At 30.7% G+C, this 18,112-nt stretch overlaps 2 protein-coding genes across 2 annotated transcripts; one reads left to right on the forward strand and one right to left on the reverse strand.

Moving 5' to 3' along the window:
• The first annotated feature begins 8,565 nt into the window (after positions 1-8,565).
• Positions 8,566-9,488, forward strand: LOC129320858 (pathogenesis-related protein PR-1-like). The gene has a single exon (XM_054966511.1). The coding sequence runs from the start codon at positions 8,639-8,641 to the stop codon at positions 9,155-9,157; it is 519 nt and encodes a 172-aa protein (XP_054822486.1). The 5' UTR covers positions 8,566-8,638; the 3' UTR covers positions 9,158-9,488.
• A 3,805-nt stretch (positions 9,489-13,293) lies between these two features.
• LOC129321025 (pathogenesis-related protein PR-1-like) lies at positions 13,294-14,183 on the reverse strand. Its single transcript, XM_054966754.1, has one exon. The coding sequence runs from the start codon at positions 14,118-14,120 to the stop codon at positions 13,533-13,535; it is 588 nt and encodes a 195-aa protein (XP_054822729.1). The 5' UTR covers positions 14,121-14,183; the 3' UTR covers positions 13,294-13,532.
• Between the last annotated feature and the right edge of the window lie 3,929 nt (positions 14,184-18,112).

Consider the following 18,112-nt stretch of genomic DNA (forward strand, 5'->3'; position numbering starts at 1 on the left):
CATATGTTAACTATACATAGGCCATCATTCCAACAAGAAATAATCCATGAATGATAGCAAGTAATTCTGCTATCACAAGCGGAACATTTGTAAGCTTACAGCTATATCTTTTCATCTAGTTTCTTTGATGGTCTCAAATGATTTTACCACATCCACTACTACCATTTACAAGAATGGATCCATCAACATAGCATCACTTCCAGGGTCCTTTTGTGTCATTCTCCCCACCATATGTACTCATATTTAAGAAACATATAATTATAGTCCTTGTCAATGTTGTCATGGGATTCTAAGAGTTATCCAGAGGCTCACGCATGATACACCAAAATGATATAAATTTAAAATATATATAGCATCATTAAAATAATTTTAGGAAAGAACTTAACCCTGACAGATCCTGGATATGATCATACGAACAATAATACCAAAAAATAAAAGCTAGTCATGAACCTTATAATTAACAAGGTCTGAAGCAAACTTGAAAGTCATGCAGTGTTCCGTTCCATCCAATTTCTAAAATTGGCATTGCAGACTGGCCAGGATAATCCACCTTGACTAGACCAAATTAATGAACATGATTAAACTTAATCTCTATCTTATTAAGTGTCCCTATCTAATAGCTCACCATCTGACCAGAAGACATTGGACGTTAATTTATTTAAATAACAGTGACTCGGATTAATCATTACACAAGTTTGAAATTGTGCTGGCTAGCTCATGAACTTATGCACTAAAGCTCCATACTGATTCAGCTAAATTATATTATTATACATATACAAGCCATACATGTTTGTCACCACTTGAAATAAAAAGTATTTAAGACTAGTGATTTTGGCTCCATTCATCAGTCAATAATTGCAATTATTAATGCCAGCTCTCACTCAAGTATTCTCACTTAGCTTGTCTTGATGTTTCATTCATGAATTAATGTGCATTTTCAGATACAACCAAAATAAATCGAAGAATGACTGTTCATTAGTTTCCATTCAATGATCTAAATATTTATATTGATAGTTTCCAAAAAAAAACTATATATATATATATATATATGTATGTATGTATGGCTAGTGTGTCTGTGGATGTGTGTGTCCTTCAGAGATCAAATTAATTACATACTCAGATCGAGGTAGTTGGAAGAGAAACACTTGTGATGGCCTGTTTCTTACATATGATGCCATACATATAAATATAGACACACACATCAATAAATATAAATATATACACTTGTACACACACACACACATGGATCTTTCATCTCTCTCTCTATCTCTGAACATGTTTTGTGGACTGGACCAAGCACATGGGATATGGGATTTTAAAAAGTTCTGTAGCAGATAAATAAAATTCGAACACGTCGATATTGTTTATATTATATATATATCCTATGAGGAAACAAGGTACGCAGCTTCAAGAACTTAATTAATAATAAAACTATGATTGGGGGATGATAAGATCAGCTATGATTAGTGAGCCTTGTCTACTGATCACAGGACACAAAGAACCAAGAACACTACATATGCTGCTGTAAGATTTCAAAGTTCAAACCCTAGAGGGACATTAATTCTAGTGCTTAACTGTACAATATCTATAATTAATCCACTAGGATGTTCCTGTAGGAGACCGAAACTGAAATGGAAACATATTGTTTCTATTATTTCTATAGCTTCTTAAACACACAGGCACAAAGTACGTACAGATTATTAGAACATTCACCAGATCTAGTTAAGCTAGAGATTCGTTGATCTGACATACATTCTGCAGACAACACCTAAGGCTAAAACTCAGCTAAACCGTAGAATATATATATTTGTTATGCTTCACACATCGATGAAGACCTCTCTATTCTCTAGCGACTAGCGTGAGTGCTTACATACTTTCCGGGAAATGCCTCCTTTTTTTCGTAGTGATGATGATCTGTAAGTGTCACGTATCGTCCATACTTATATACAGAGAGCTTTATATACGTAGTTAAAAAAATGACATGTAATGATGATTGATGATGAAACCCATAAACCTCATATTGTTTCTCAGATTCAAAGAAACATACACACACCACGTTCCAGTGATGGAATCCTCATTAACCGTGCTCGGCAATAATAATTTTGAAGACTTGTCTAGAAGTGGTCTACACTTGGAAGATGAGGTGTGGCCAATATTCCAACTTTTAGCTAGCTAGATAATATTGGAGGTTAAAAAGCCCCTCTTGCCAGGTTTGAATTTATTTCATTAATAACAACTATATTGTAAGACCACAGGATTATTTGAGGTAATTAAACTATTCATGGCTTACTAATTTCCTATAAATTTTATGTCATGCATGTATAGATATATAAAGACAAGTTTTTAGGGTAAACATCACACACACAGAGGGTCAGTTTTTTTTTTTTTTTTTTAACAAAGGGGGCAAAAGCGCCCAAATCAGAGTCTCAATTTTGCTTTATCATTCTCCAATATTTTTCTCTATTTTTAAACTATATATAAAATATTTTAATAAATAAAAATTACCATATATTTCAAACTCATTTTATTTTTTAGCATTATTAAATAGTTTATTTTTTAAAAAAAATATGTACTTAAGTTAACCGATGAGGATATTTTAGCAACCAAAAGATTAAGACCAAACCAAAGTATATAAAATAAATTTTGTTTTAAGAGAAGATGAGTGAAATTTTAACAAAATTCAATGAAGGCTTGTATATATTTTTTTTTTAAATTTTGCCAGACCGAAAGTTATTTCATTTCATCAATCAAATTAACTTTCTAGAATTATATGAAATAATTACTTATAAATGGTCACAAATTGTTCATGATAATACAAAATTTCTTTTCAAGATTTATAATAAAAAAATAGAAATAAGTAAGCCCTCGTTTTTTTCTTTTGATAAATTAAAGAAGTCATTGCTTTTTTATGTATAAGAAGCCATGGCTTTTGACAATGCTCTTTGATGAACTTATTATATATTGAAAAATAGCTAAGTATATTTTTATAGTCTTTTAAGTTTATACAATATTTTATTTTAATTTTTTAATTTTATAAAGTAGATTTTTAATCCTTTAACCCTAATATTATTAGTTTTGTCACGAAAATTTTTTACATTAAACTTTTAAATATTGATAAAATATTATTAAATGATGACATGTTACGTTTAATTTTTTAAATAATAATTATTAACATAAAAAATAATTATTTAAAACGTTAAGATTAAAAAATTAAAAAATATTTTATAAAATTAGGGGATTAAATTAAAATTTTATATGAAATTAGATAACTAAAAATATACGTTAAGATAAACTATGTTTTTAAGACTACAGGAATTATAATATCAAATAGCCTAGAGCAACCGACTTCACGTCCATCCTGCAGGAATTTTTTTCCCCCTTTTGCCCTCTAAAAAATCGAGATGAAAGTGTTAACTGCTTCAAAACGTGGCTCCACACAACTTAGGGTCATTTTGTCGGGCCCGTGATATTCAATCCAGAATTTTGGGCTTTTATGTTTCTGCTTCACAGGGGTCATTGGGTATGGGTTTTGACAGTTCTGCAAAGTTCAATGGGCCCTATTTCCCAGGTCTGCAGCGATCCTGTCCTGTAGTTCAATCATACCCTTCATCGTTTCCACCGAAGGTGTTTTTTTTTTTTTTTAATTCTGAAACTTTTATATCGGTGAAATACAAACTGAGGTTAGGAAAAGAAATAATAATAATAATAACAGAAAATCCTTTTCCTATAAGTTGTTTCATTTTTTTATAATTTTGGACGCCTAACATACCAATTTAATGAATCATCATATCATAATCCAAGGAATGTGTTTCATCTTGACTTGATAATAAATCATGTTTTGGTGTTCATATCTTGTATTAAGGAATTGATTAACAACCTGAAAAATGATCTCATCATTTTTCTTAAGTCAATGAACCAAATATTTCTATTTAGTTTAATTAAAATACTGTTTTCTTCTCAAGTTAATTTAATATTTGTTCAATTATTTTTCTTTGCTTGCAAAGCGTGGTGGAACCAACATTCTAGAAATTGAGGTTGGACCTTTATATACAAGCCTAGCTTAACCAATATATCTCTCTTTGTATGTGCGTATTTGAAATGAACGTTATATTGATTTATTGGATAATGTGGATTGGAAGGGATAAGATAGAAAGTTCATGTATCATCAAAGAGTTATCATAACATAAAGGCCACTTTCTTGTAAGTTACAACAACATGATGGTATAAAATGAACATTAGATTGACTTTATACGGAAACACTCATTAGAGAATTTGAATGGAGGCATTGTCTTTCTTCACACTCAAAAAAGTTGTTAAGGATCTCAAATGTGATAATTTGAAGAGTTCACTCAACCTTGTTCAAAGAGATATATAGTTCAAATGGATTCCTCCACAAGCAAGCTTTGGGCTAAAATATGGATATGGTTTGGTGGACCAACATGGTGAAATCATTTAGGGTTTATATGATGAAATCTGAATTATTTAGATTTTGATTTAGATCATCTAAATTTAATAGATTATTTTTTATTTATCAAAATAAAATATTTATAAAAATAAAAAAATTAATAAATATTTTTATAATTAATTGATCTATATTTATTTTGGAAGGTTCAATTTAATATTAAAATATTTATAATTTTTATATACTGACTATCAGATATACTCTACATAATTTAATTTAATATTAAAATTTTTATAATTTTATATTTTGATTAATCAGATGTACTTTATATGGTATAAATTTAATAAAATTTTAAATTTGTATTATACAAAGTACGTCTAGATAGGTAATATATAAAAATTTTAATATTAAATTAAACTTTTCAAATTAAATTTAGATCTAATTGTTGATAAAAAATTTATTACAATTTTCTATAATTTTTATAAATTTTTATTTAATAAATATCAAATAAAAATTTAAAATAATCCATTAAATATGGACCATTTAGATTTCATTAAAATCTAAAAGGTTCAAATTTCATTACCCTGATGATGCTCATCATCAAGATGAATCCAACCATTTATATGGATTATTGGGTTTGATAGAAATTTTTTTTTTCATTTGCAATACCTCAACTAAATTGATGGGAATTTTGCATGGCTTAAACCTTTCACAGAAGCTTAAAAAAAAAAAAAAAAGAGCTCTATCGTGATTCAGATCAGTAAAAGCTCTAAATATCATATCGAAGGAATATTTTAGTTTAAACAATACCGTCTAAAAAATACTATCAATAAAATAAGAAATATCATCATGCAAGAGTGGTCAGTCATATATGATCTCATGTTTGGAAAGAGAAGCGAGTCCTTCTCAAACTAGCTGTTACCATACCCATCATATAAATGGAGATTTAATTTGTTAAGTTTTGATACTTCACTTAGAAAACTTTCATATTGATGTGTACAAATAAAATATATTGCTCCAACCTAGACTCTGTTTTTTCCCTCTTCCTTGTATAGTGTTTACATCAAAAAAGAAAAAGAAAGAACACTGACTTCAGTTTGTTTTTGTGACTTTTCTTTTTCCCACCTCCCTCGTTCACGCTCACATGTCGTTTGTAGGGGCAATTGTTTCTTATTGTACAAAAATTAATTAATTATCTAAAGCAATAAAATTAGGAGAGATGAAGAGAGGATTATGATACAATATTAGTATGTAAGAGGTATTGAGAATTGAGGGATTGACTAAGTTCTCGCTGGGAGATTGGGCACACAATGATTAAGGGAGAGGTTGCAGATTTTCGTCCACCAACTCAGCCGGGAATTAAGGCTCCGCCGATTCAGGCAGTGATGAAGGTTACGCCATCTCTCATTCCCAAAAGCAGACCCAACTAATTAACTTCTTTTTCCCTTTTCTGTTTTTCACTTTACTTAATTTGTGTGATGATTTCCGGTCTGTCAGGAGTATATTTGTCAAATTGATTCATTTGGTAAGGAGATTGTACATTTTTTTAATAAAAAATTTCGAATTCAAGTTTTGAAAATATAACAATGTTGATAGTAGAACTTACACACAAATGATCCCAATTTGCTTTTAAAGTTTTTCAACTCAATGTAGGGCAAATCTAGAATACCAAGTGTTTAAGGAAAAAATTGACTTCTTCTGTGGCTTTTAGGTTTTGTGAATGGGATTTTTAAAATTTTTTTATTTAACCTAACATAGATTTAGTGGAATTAAATCATTTAAAAGAGTTTTGGAATTAAACTGAATTGGTCATCTCTGTTGAATATAAAATTTGTTCAACTAATGATAATTCGATTAGTAAAAGGAACTCAATCATTCCTCTTAAATAAGATTGTGAATTTAAATCTTACAAATAAAAAAAAAATACTTCAAGAGAACATAGTGAATAAGTAGTTGTATCAAATAAATATGACAATGACATCCCTGAAGTACTCATGAGATCATTGTTGGCAATAACTATTCCACTGATTTAGATTAGTTTCGATAGAAAGTAATAATAGTCCTATGCTTTCTAGGATACTAAACAAAATAATTAAAAAAAAAAGACTTTAAAAAAGTCTAGCAAGTATGAACAAAAAGGGAATATTTGCCGTTTTGCCGTATAAGCACGGGATAATCGGCCGGCCAATGCACCTTGCCTCCTAATTAGTGTTAGCTTGCTCTCACAGCATGCACATATATAATACACTTAACATATATTCTTCCCTTTTATTTTAAAAAAGTTTGCTTCATTCACATGTTCCGCCACAACTTCAGGCTCTCGAACTCAAAAGTCTCATTCTCTATATATATGCATTATTCTTGGCCAATCTTCACACATGCACTTAGAGACCTATCCAAAATTGAATATATAATTAGAGACGCCAACCTTATGAATAAGGCACCGCATTCAACTCTAATTCATTAACTACTAAATATTTTTTAAAAATTTTTAATAAAATTTGTAGCTGGTATGAGCTTATAATTTAATGAGAGGGCGGGGCTCCTTAAACATTTTAATAAATATTTAAAATATTATATAACAATATAAAAAAAATAGGCTTTTTCTATACATGCATTATATAGATTTTAAAGATACTTATCCCTGACTTATAAAGTTATAAATTATAAAATATAATGTAATAATAATTCAATCGTGTATATTGATATTATATAGTGGACATTGGAATTGAAATTAAAGTGTACCATTCTTCAAGTATATAACTTTTTTTTTTTTTGATATCATGAGCACGAGCATGAGTATGAGAAGGAGGCTTTTGTTGATATAACAGAAATCTCTTCCAAGATACCAAAATTAAAAGGTAGACATCTCAAGACTAAATTGTTACATAAATAATGTATATAAAATTTAAGATTAGACTCAATACATACAATACATGTAGATGTAGAGTTTGAAGTTTGAGTCCTATACTCTTGATCTGAATCAATTTATCATTGTCACTAAAACAACATGTTTGGATTGGTTTTAAGGCACTGGACATAAGAAAGGAGTTCATTGGGGCCTAAACCAATTCCTTGATATGAAAGCCCATCAATTAGCCAACCTGCTTTATCATATGCTAGGTGGGACACCACGTTAAGGTAAGTTACTAACAGTTTTCATCCACTCATCCTTATACTCGAGAAAGACGGCATGCCTTGCTCATGGCTATCCACGCAATGGGGTGCACCATTAGCTAACCTAATGGCACAAGCCTTTACTTGTTATCTTTAGGTGTTAGAAAGCAAATTGAAGGAGTGAGTTGCTATCACTCTTTATAAATAGACAATGAGTATATAACTAAGGATCTCTTGATACTTTATAGAATTAATTCAATCAATTTAACTTGCCTAGTGTAAAGATTCAATACCTTCACCTAGCGTCACTTAATTTCAGCCGACCCAACTCACTGTGCTTTGTAGTCTTAACTTCACTTTTATTTCCGTTTGGCAGAGAACCAGCCATAAACTTGCACATGCGTCATTTGACATACCATTGTTTCTCGAGTTTCCTTGTTACTATGCGAAAATTGTGATAAAGGATATTAAGAACCCACACAATCACTTAATATAAATTACTCTTTTGAGAATTTGTTTTTTCTGAAATGCCTAACAAATCCTTAAAAGGCGTGAGGTTCTGAACTCAACTCTCAAAGGCAAGCCAACACAACTTTTGGCTATTTAATTTTCTTTACATTTGTTTAACAATTAATGAATAAGTATTTATATATAAATTAGATAAAATAATTAAATATATGCATTAAATACGTTTAACTTTTAATTAAGAGATGCCATCTTCGGATGATACAGATCCGATTCAAGTTCGTTGAAATATAGTGACGATAACGAACAATGAATTTTAAAATGCCATTCAACTGTAAACCGTAGATTTCAGTCAAAAAAAAACTGTGAACCGTACATGAGATGGGCCCCTCAAAAGAAAAAAATGTGGCAATCATTATCGAACATGCATGCCACCTCACAGGTTTGAATTCAGGTGCCCAATTACTCCCAAACGTATCCACCCTTTTTTCTTTTTTCTTTTCTTCTTTTCCTCTCTTTTTCTTACCATCCTCCAAAAACCTATCCTCAGTTCCACCTTATATATATGCATGATTTAAGCTTGCCTGTAAAAGCACTTCTCATAATAATTTCCCAACCCCCTCTCTAGGGTGCCCATCCCTCCAATTTTTCACAATGACACACCCTGTCACCTACTTAGCCACCATCGTCTTCTTCCTCATCCTCGCCAGCTCGCCGCCCGCTCGGGCCATTCCCAGCCCGAAAAGACGGCCCAGCCTAACCAAGCAGCTGTTCATGGGTCCCCAGAATGCGGCTCGATCGCTGCTCAGAATGCGACCGCTGGTGTGGGACCCCAAGCTTGCTCGTTACGCCCGGTGGTACGCCAACCAGAGGCGCTCCGACTGCGCGCTCCAGCACTCCAACGGCCCCTACGGCGAGAACATATTCTGGGGCAGCGGCACCGGGTGGTCGCCAGCTCAGGCCGCGGCGGCGTGGGTGTCGGAGAAGAAGTATTACAATTACGGGTCAAACTCATGCGCGGCGGGGCAGATGTGTGGGCATTATACGCAGGTGGTGTGGAAGACGACGACAAGGGTAGGGTGTGCTAAGATTAATTGCTATGGCGGGAAGGGCGTGTTCATGACCTGTAACTACGATCCTCCTGGTAACTACATCGGAGAGAGACCTTACTGATCAATGACTTGTTTGGGTTTTCTTGCCGCCGCCGCCGTCCCCGATCTCCGGAAGTGGAATAAAGACATAGAAAATGTATAATGTGTTAGCCAGATACTTTCTGTATCGTTGAAGATTGAACTGTTTGTTCATGACGTGGATCTAAATCCAAGTATATTTGCTCAGTTCTCCATTGAATCACTGAGCTGGATCTGGTTTATGTGGTCTTTGTTTACTAGTTAAGTTGTATATTATATATTTGTCTTGTTATTAATTATATATAATTATGTATGGTTGATTTGGAAGTGTAAAAGCTAGTAACATTTCTAAATGGAATCTGATTTATCTAAAACTGGAACTTGTATCTGTGACATGATGGAGTTGGACTTCTTTAATTTGTGTTGGGTGCAGGACTCCAATTCTCTTGGCTCAATAATTATGTGAAAGCGAAGAAGAGCGAAATTGGAAAATATCAAATAAGCTAAAATAGATGACGAAAAGCAAATTAAACTAGCAAAAGGCCAAACGATTTTGGGGAGGTTAAAACTATAATGGTCTCGTCAAACTCTCAACTAGACCGGATAAATTTGGATGAACAAGGACAATGTCAAGTTTGAGAGCCTTTTTTTTTTTAACAAAAAAAAAACAATATAAATTGTTTTTAGTAAATAATACTGTACAAATTTTTGGAGCCAGCCATTCGGAGTCAAAATAGCCATTGGTTAGTGAATAGCTTCTGTCAGCTCACCTACCAACTAATCTAATAAATCCACTATATCATTCAATTAGAGCCCATGTGCTTGCTTCCTCGTGAAAATTCGGTCAAAAATTTTACCAATTAATTTTGCCCCTTAAATCAGCCATGCATTCTACCATAATCAGAAAATATAACATGGTCACGAGTTTCATTCAAAATTTTTCATTATTAATTAATACATTTTATTTCAATTAGCTTTAATTTTAAGTAATACACAGTCCTCGTTTAGAATTTGAAATCGAAATCTCCAACTGGGATGACACAGAGAAGCTTTTCCGTGTGGAAGTGAATTGGTCAAGCAGCAGCAGCAAAGGAAAAAATTAAAAAGTTGATTGCTGATAGAAAGAGATTTCAAATTCTTCGTAAATTTTTAGTCGATCGCTTTAAAATTATCTTATCTTACCTCTTTCAAACACTCCTTTTTCATTATAATTATTTGACAATATCCATTAGTATTATTAAAAAAATATTAACAATTTTTTTATAAATATTGCAAAATAACTAAAGAATAAGATTTCAAATAGGACCAGAGGATGTGTGTGTGTATTTTAATCTTTTCATATCTTATTTCGCCATTATCACATCACATGAGCGATGAGCCTCGTATTTAATAATTCATCACGCTTCATTTATTACTTATATGCCTAACGTCTGGCGTATGGGTAGGATGGTAATTGCATATTTCTGCAAAGCCGACCCCATACAGCCCGTCTGTAAATGAAATTGAAAAGTTTGTAGCCGAGCCATGTGCGAATTGACAAAAGTATGATTGGTCTTGAGAAATTCTTTCTGTGTTACTTTTTGTTAACTAGAATGATTAATAATCAATAAAAAACAAGAATTCATAATCATTCATATGAGATATTGTTGTCGCAGTAAATATTAATGATAACAAAAATCAACGTATAAGAATTTTATTTGATTATATCTGTTCGATAACCTTAAAGGAGTTATGTTTATCATAATAAAACTTTATAATTTTTGAACGAATATTGAAATTATATATTTTCTTACCCCTAAAGCTTCAAAACTATCCAGGTAAAAAAAAAAATACAGCTTCGAAACTACAATTTACTTTTTGTGGGGAAGCGAAGAAAGAAAAGAAAGATTACTTATCGTGCGCGGATAATGATGCTTATGTCGAATGTTAAGCATCAATATATTCGACACTTTAATACTTTCATTTTTTAAAATATAGGACACATCCATACACACACCACAAATAATAAAAAATATTAAAAATATAATTTAAATTTAGAAAATAGTTAAAATGGCATACATATATATTGCCTAGTCTCTTTCAATAATTTCCTGCTTAGGATTTACATGTCAAAAAATTATATTCCTATATTTTTCAAAAAAGTATCTACATTTTTAAAATAATATTTCAATATTCTACAGATATATATGAAAAAAGCATCAATGAGTATTGATAAAGATATGATATTAATATAAATATATGAGGAAATTTGAAATATGGATATTTTACACAAGGTAACCCAATATTTAACCAACTATTTTTAAACACAGATAGGCCCGTTTGTTGGTAAAAAAACACAAAAGAAACACAGATAGGCCCGTTCAGGCCCAACCTCCCCCACCAAAAAAATAAAAAAGAAGTTGGCTTATTGTTACTGGCAAATGTAAACAAAAAAAAAAAAAGGTTGCGTCAAAACATTAAAAAACTAAAAATGCTATTAATTAGAGGTGTCAATTAAGATCAGTCCGACCCTAAAAAGTTGGCCCTTGAAGGGTCAAGACCTAAACAGGTTGATCCTAATAAGCCCAATTACATGTTAGGGTTTTATTTATAAGACCCGGCTCTAGCCCTCAGGGCTAAAGGGCCGGGCCTCAGGGCCTGGGCCCTATTTTTTTTAAATTTTTTTAATTAAAAATTATAAAAAATATATTATAATTATAAAAAGTTATTATTCATAAAATTAATTTAAGAAAATAAATTTAAATCAATTTACAACACACAACAATAAAGAAAATTAAAACATTTGGTCTAATATAAAATAGCAACATCCAAGTGAATACCAATAAAAATTAACATAGCTAATATTATCAATTAAATCTTAATAACTAAATGAGAGATGGATGAATGCATTTAATATGTTCATTTCTTTGAGTTATGTATTTAATCTTTTATTTTTTTATATTATAATTTTTAAAAAATAATAAGTCGGCCTTTTAGGCCCGATTACTTTTTTAAAGGTAAAATAGAAACCCAGCCCTCAATTTTTTCAGGCCTTACCCTAATTGACGACTCTACTATTAATAAATAGGATTCCCGCCGCATGGGTCTTTTCATCACTGGAGCCGAGAATAAAGGTTGAATTTGAAGAGTTGAGCTTGAAAGTCCCATTTAAATAAAATTTTAAACTTTAAAAATAATTTTTTTAAAGTAATCGAATTTGAGAACTTGACTCTAATAAGTTCTGTAAAAAAAGCTCGGGTCCGAACGACCCTTTAAGCCCTGTTAGATTATTATCATTATATTTTCTTTAGTAGAACACATATTTGAAATTAGTGAACTGCTCACTTGATTTTACATGCATTATATTATTATTAATTTTAATTTATTATAAAATTAATTTAACATAATTTAATAAATATCAGTGTATAGTATAAAATTTATGATATTTTTTCTATAATTATTATTTGTTGTGTGTTTATAAAAAATGAACTATTTTTTAACTAAGATTTAAATTTATTACTAGACTTCTAAATGTGTGTTGTTTAATTTCTAACAAATCATGACGATTTTAATTTTTTTTAATTTCAAAACATTTAATTAATTTATAATATTTTATTTTATTTTAATTTTTTATTTTTTAAAAAAAGCTTGTGAGCCCGTCCTGTTATCCTTTATATAAGGTTGAGCTTGAAAAATAAGGCTCAAAATGAAGAACCGGGTTTTAAAACTTTGGCCTTTAAGGGCCGAGTCTACCAGTATTCCCAGCTCTATTCGTCACTTTCCCGTTATATTTTTAAATATATGCAAATGATTGCATCCAATATGATTTCAAGAGTCTATTTCATTTTTAACTTATATTTTTTAAATAATAAACATATCTTTTAAAAAATTTATATTTATTTTAAACTGTGCATCTATATTAAGCTAAAAAAATTAATAATATAAGAATGAAATTTGGACACAAGAGATTTACTATGATCTCTGTTCATGAAATATTAGTTTGGGATCGTGCTGGCTCTTTCATAGAAATAAAGACAACCTTTAATTCAGACTCAGTATGTAATGTGAGATCTGGGAAAAAAAAAAAAATATATATATATATATATATATATTCGAAATTAAGTATTTTGCCTTCTCTGGATCTTAATCTTGTATTACGGACTTGACTCATTAATACGGAGTTCAATCTCACATCTAAAATCCATCAAATACCCAAGTGCTAATTCACACCCTTTTACTTCCATTCAATTATTATTTTCTCAAACCACAAATTAATTGACGAAATTAATCCCTCGTTTTCCACCACCTACAAGTATATATGTATATAGATATACCTACAATTCACGCACACCCCAATCCTAATTAGTTCCCACTACATATAAAACCAGCTAATTAACACTCTAATCAAACTCGAAAGCTTACTTATATATAGCTTATTATCAGTATGGTCGTTCACCGATATAATTCCCAGGTGGATCATAATTGCAAGTCATGAACACATCTCCATCGTCACAAACAACCCTGGCACAGCCAATCCTCCTTGTCGTCTTCCACACAATCTGAGTATAATGGCCACACATCTGACCAGGCTCGCACGTGTTGGTGACATAAGTGTAATATTTCTCTTCGCCAGCCCATGCTCTCACGGCGTCCGTCGGAGTCCACGATGTCCCACTTCCCCAGTAAATGTTCTCTCCGAGCTTGAAGTCGTCCTCCGGGAACGAATGCTGCAGCTTGCAGTCCGACTTCCTCTGACCCGCCCACCACCTCGCGTACCTCTCGAGCTCGAAGTCCCACATCAATGGAAACTCCCACTTCGATGCCCTCACGAGGTTGTGTGCGAACAAGAATTCTACTGACTCTGCAAAGCAGCCCCAGCACAGTTGCTTTGAGATTCTGTATATGGTCTGGTTGTCTGGTTTTTTCTGAATGTCTGATAAAGAAGAAGAAGAAGGATTTAGTGAGAGAGTGATGGTGGAAGTGAAGGTGACAGAGAGAATGAAGAAGAGAACCAAATAGGCTTTCATGTCTTCGAGACTTGCAGGTTCACTTGCTGTTTCGCCGCTGCAAGTCTTACTGGCACTAAATGTTGAGCTCTGTAACCTCCTTTTTATACTAGTAGAATGGTGCCTATGAAGTTTAGGAATTTAATAAGAATGTGGCTAATAATCTTTTTGGAAAAATAAATCAACATGGAAGCTAGGTTGGCTGAAGCAATAAAATAAAAATAAAGTTAATGGGATGTGGGGGAAAAAACAAAATTTCTCATATTTATTGTCATGCTTGCCCTGTCTCACGTTGAAACAGTACAAATTGGCAGCAAATCATAAGATTATATTGAAAGTCTGATTATGCATTTGTTGGATCAACAGGCAAGGAAATGAGGTTGAATAGTGAAGGTGCGTCACAGAAGTAGCCCCACTCGCAGAATGGAGGATTGAAGTGCAAGCGATTAATTTGATGTTCATTAAAATGATTTAATGGTTTCAATTTTCAAATGTAAAACTAAAAATATCTGAAGCAACGATTACTTAGCGGAAAAAGTTGTATGTCAGTTTAATTAGAAAGTTTTGAATTCAAGTCTTGAAAATGCAATTATTTTTATAGTAGAACTACTTCAGCTCATAAGGATCTCAACTCGATTCAATCTAGATTAGTCAAAATCATTAGCTTTCAGACACAAGATGGTTTACTCTGGAAACAACGAAGAAGGGAAATTTGTGGAGAGTGTTGGCCAAACGCAGGAGAGGGAGGTGAAGGAAAATGATAAGATGGAGGGTAATTTGGGGAAATAGGATGATGTTTGGAAGGGGAAAGAGGGTCTCGTGAGTGTGAGGGAGCGGGCTTAAGTTGTGCCCGTGAGTTATACTTTGTCCATATTATGGGTAGTTTCAAGCATCCGTGCCCACCATGGCACGTTCTAGAATTACCCGCGTGGCTTTCTATCATCCTTGTCGCCGGTCCAGGTCCCAGATTTCCGTCCCCTTGTCTCAATTTAAAGCTTCTTCTTCTTCTTCTTTTTAATCTCATCAATTTAAAGCTTCCTATTTACAAAGATTTACCACTTCTACTTCATTTCTAGTACAAAAAAAACCAAGCACCATTTTTTCCCTTATTTTCTTTATCTTTTTCTTTTTTTATGACAAGGCCATATATTTATGATTTACTCTCTCCGCGTCATTATATGAGATGTTTAATATATTTTTAATACAGATTGAGAAACTATTATGTTATTTTATTAAAAAAATTATTTTTTAATTATGCTCTTGCTAGTAAAAGGAATATAAATATTATAATAAAAATATAGCCAATAAGAGACGAGGAGGCACTTTGTTGTTTATGCAAACTCGTGATGCATTCTCAAGCTACAAGTTCTTGTAAGACATATTATAATTGTGATCGCTTTTATTTTTGAGAATTATCTTACATAAAGGACTGGAGTAAGAGGAAATACAATTACACATGCTCTTGAGAATCAAAATGTCTTTGCTTGTGAGTTTTATGGGCAGGTTTAATCGGTGTATTTATTACTTTCTTTAAAAGTATGATCAAAACTAATCCTAATTTTATGTACCTGTTAAGATGCAAGAACAGAGGCTTTAAACTAAAATACAAGTTTAATTTGAAGCAAAAATTCCCACACTTTTCTTACCGAACCGGGAAAAAAAAAAAAACAGAAAACAGAAAACAGAGTTTTATATTTGCTCCTACCAAACGATAGATACATCTATGGATCTTATGATTGAGTGCCAAACAACCCTAACTCCCTAATCATCAACTTCCAGAAAGATCCAAAATAGTCCTACATCTTAGACATCTCAATTCAGATCTTCAAAAGTGTTTTACACGTACTTCCTCCTATTCACTTTATAAATCACATTCTAAAAAAATAAAATATTTTACTTTATAAATTAGTAATATTTTATTTTAAATAAAATAAAACTACTCTTAAATAGTATGGGATAAAAAAAAAAAAAAATAATATTATAAAAATAATTTATAAATAAGATTAGAGGAAATATTTTATTATTAAATATAAAAACCACGCAAAAATTCACTCAACACAATTTAAATCCGTTCATTGACAATAACAATTAAATATATTATAATTTGCTTAAAGTAATTAATAGACTTTGTGATATTCAAATGCGTTGTGTGTGGAACTTATATATAATATTTTTTAAACAAATTTGATTATGAAAGAAATTTCATGAAATAAAAAAAAACCTTAAAACTCCATAAATTTTAATTGAAAATTTTTTTAAGTACGTATATCAAAATCCCCTGACTTAGTATCTTACCATGATTGCCAGTAACTGGTGGCGGCCGCAGCGGAACCACGGTGGTGGCACCATTAAATTAGATATGGTTATGAGTGTCCTTTTAACAGGTTCGTAAAACACAATATTTCACGATCAATGGTTTTAGATTCATCTAATTATTTGTCATATTTGAAAAAAAAAAATACTAAATTGCAAGAATTGCAATCGCAAATCCGATGATGTGATGTGCCATCACATGATCACGTTAGAAAAAAAAAAAAAAACCTGTTGTTAAATTCCCACCTGGATCTAGGATATGTTTGTTTAAGTTTTTTCCCCTTAAAAAATCACTTATTTTTAATAAACAATCTTTTTTAAGATTACTTAAAATTTTCTAAATAATAAGAATGTAAATTTTTTTTTATTTATGATTTAAAAGAGGCTATTTTTAATAATTTTTAAAAATAATCTGATATGATAGATAAGTAAAAATGCTATAAAAATACAAAAATACATGACAATATTATAAATTTTAAATAAAAATAATCAATTATTTTTACAAATAAAAATTGCAGAAATATCATAAAATTTAAAATAATAAAATAAAAATTACTTTTTATTATTATAACCAAATATGAAATAACATCAATTTTTTTATATAAAATATTTTTTTATGAACCAGATTTTGACCTATGTATATGGTAATATCATAGTTTCGAGTTTAATGTGTAAGATACAAATGATTTTAAAATTTTAAGAGACATAGGGCCCATTTATTTAAAATTAAGAAATAGGTAATTTTTATGAAGTGTAAAATTTAAAAAAGTGCTACTTTGTAGAGATTTCATAAAAAATAGACATTATGTTTTTTTATAAAAAACAGACATTAGTTTATGTTTGATTTCAACATTAAAAAATAATTATTAATTAATTATTTTTAAATTTTATGATATATATTTTCATTTTTGTTTATAAAATAATTTATTATTATACTATTTTAAAATTTTATAATATCTTTACATATCATATTTCTTTAAGGACACTCTCTCTCTTAACTGTTATGTTAGATTACTTTGATTTGCTTCTTAAAATAATCAGAAATGTATTTTTTTAAATTCTAATTATTTTTAAAAGTTTAAACAAATGCAATAAAAAACTTATAAAATAGCTTTTTTAAAAAAATAAATAATTTTCATGAAATAAAATAAAACAAATGGGCCATATGACAATTTTCCTATTGCTCTATTCTAATTCCCCTTTTCCTTAGTTAGCTTGTATTGATTTACGACACGATTTTTTTTTTTAATTGAATAGGTTTATATATAACAAACAATAGGTAATCGGATTATTCCTCAATAGATATAATTTGCAAGTTGTGTTCTCTCATAGAAATTACATTCATATTTTGGAACTTCTCTTTTTATTTTTCCAACAATTTTTAATATTAATATTACCAAACATTTTAAAATTTAAGTTACTGTATAAGGGTATTCAAAGAATTTCACTATAGTCTGGACATGAGAAAAAAAGAAAATAAATCTGTAAATTCTTATAGTTTTTTCCAATTTTTAATAAGGTACTTATAGTTTTATTTGTTGTAATTGTATTTTATATATTCACATCTTAAACCCGTTAGTCCTTCCTATTATCAAGCCATTAAAATGATTGAACGCTGTCAAGTCAAGGTTTGGACGCATCTGGATCCTCTGGGTAGAAGCCGGATTCAGTTTTGATGAGCACCACATCTAAAAATCTGA

This window comes from Prosopis cineraria, unplaced genomic scaffold (genome assembly GCF_029017545.1).
Source record: "Prosopis cineraria cultivar Desert tree isolate PC_DT_omini unplaced genomic scaffold, ASM2901754v1 PC9, whole genome shotgun sequence".
NCBI lineage: Eukaryota > Viridiplantae > Streptophyta > Magnoliopsida > Fabales > Fabaceae > Prosopis > Prosopis cineraria.

Bases quoted from the DNA above. Each gene is read 5' to 3' on its own strand.
- LOC129320858 (XM_054966511.1), top strand. From the start codon at position 8,639: ATGACACACCCTGTCACCTACTTAGCCACCATCGTCTTCTTCCTCATC.
- LOC129321025 (XM_054966754.1), bottom strand. From the start codon at position 14,120: ATGAAAGCCTATTTGGTTCTCTTCTTCATTCTCTCTGTCACCTTCACT.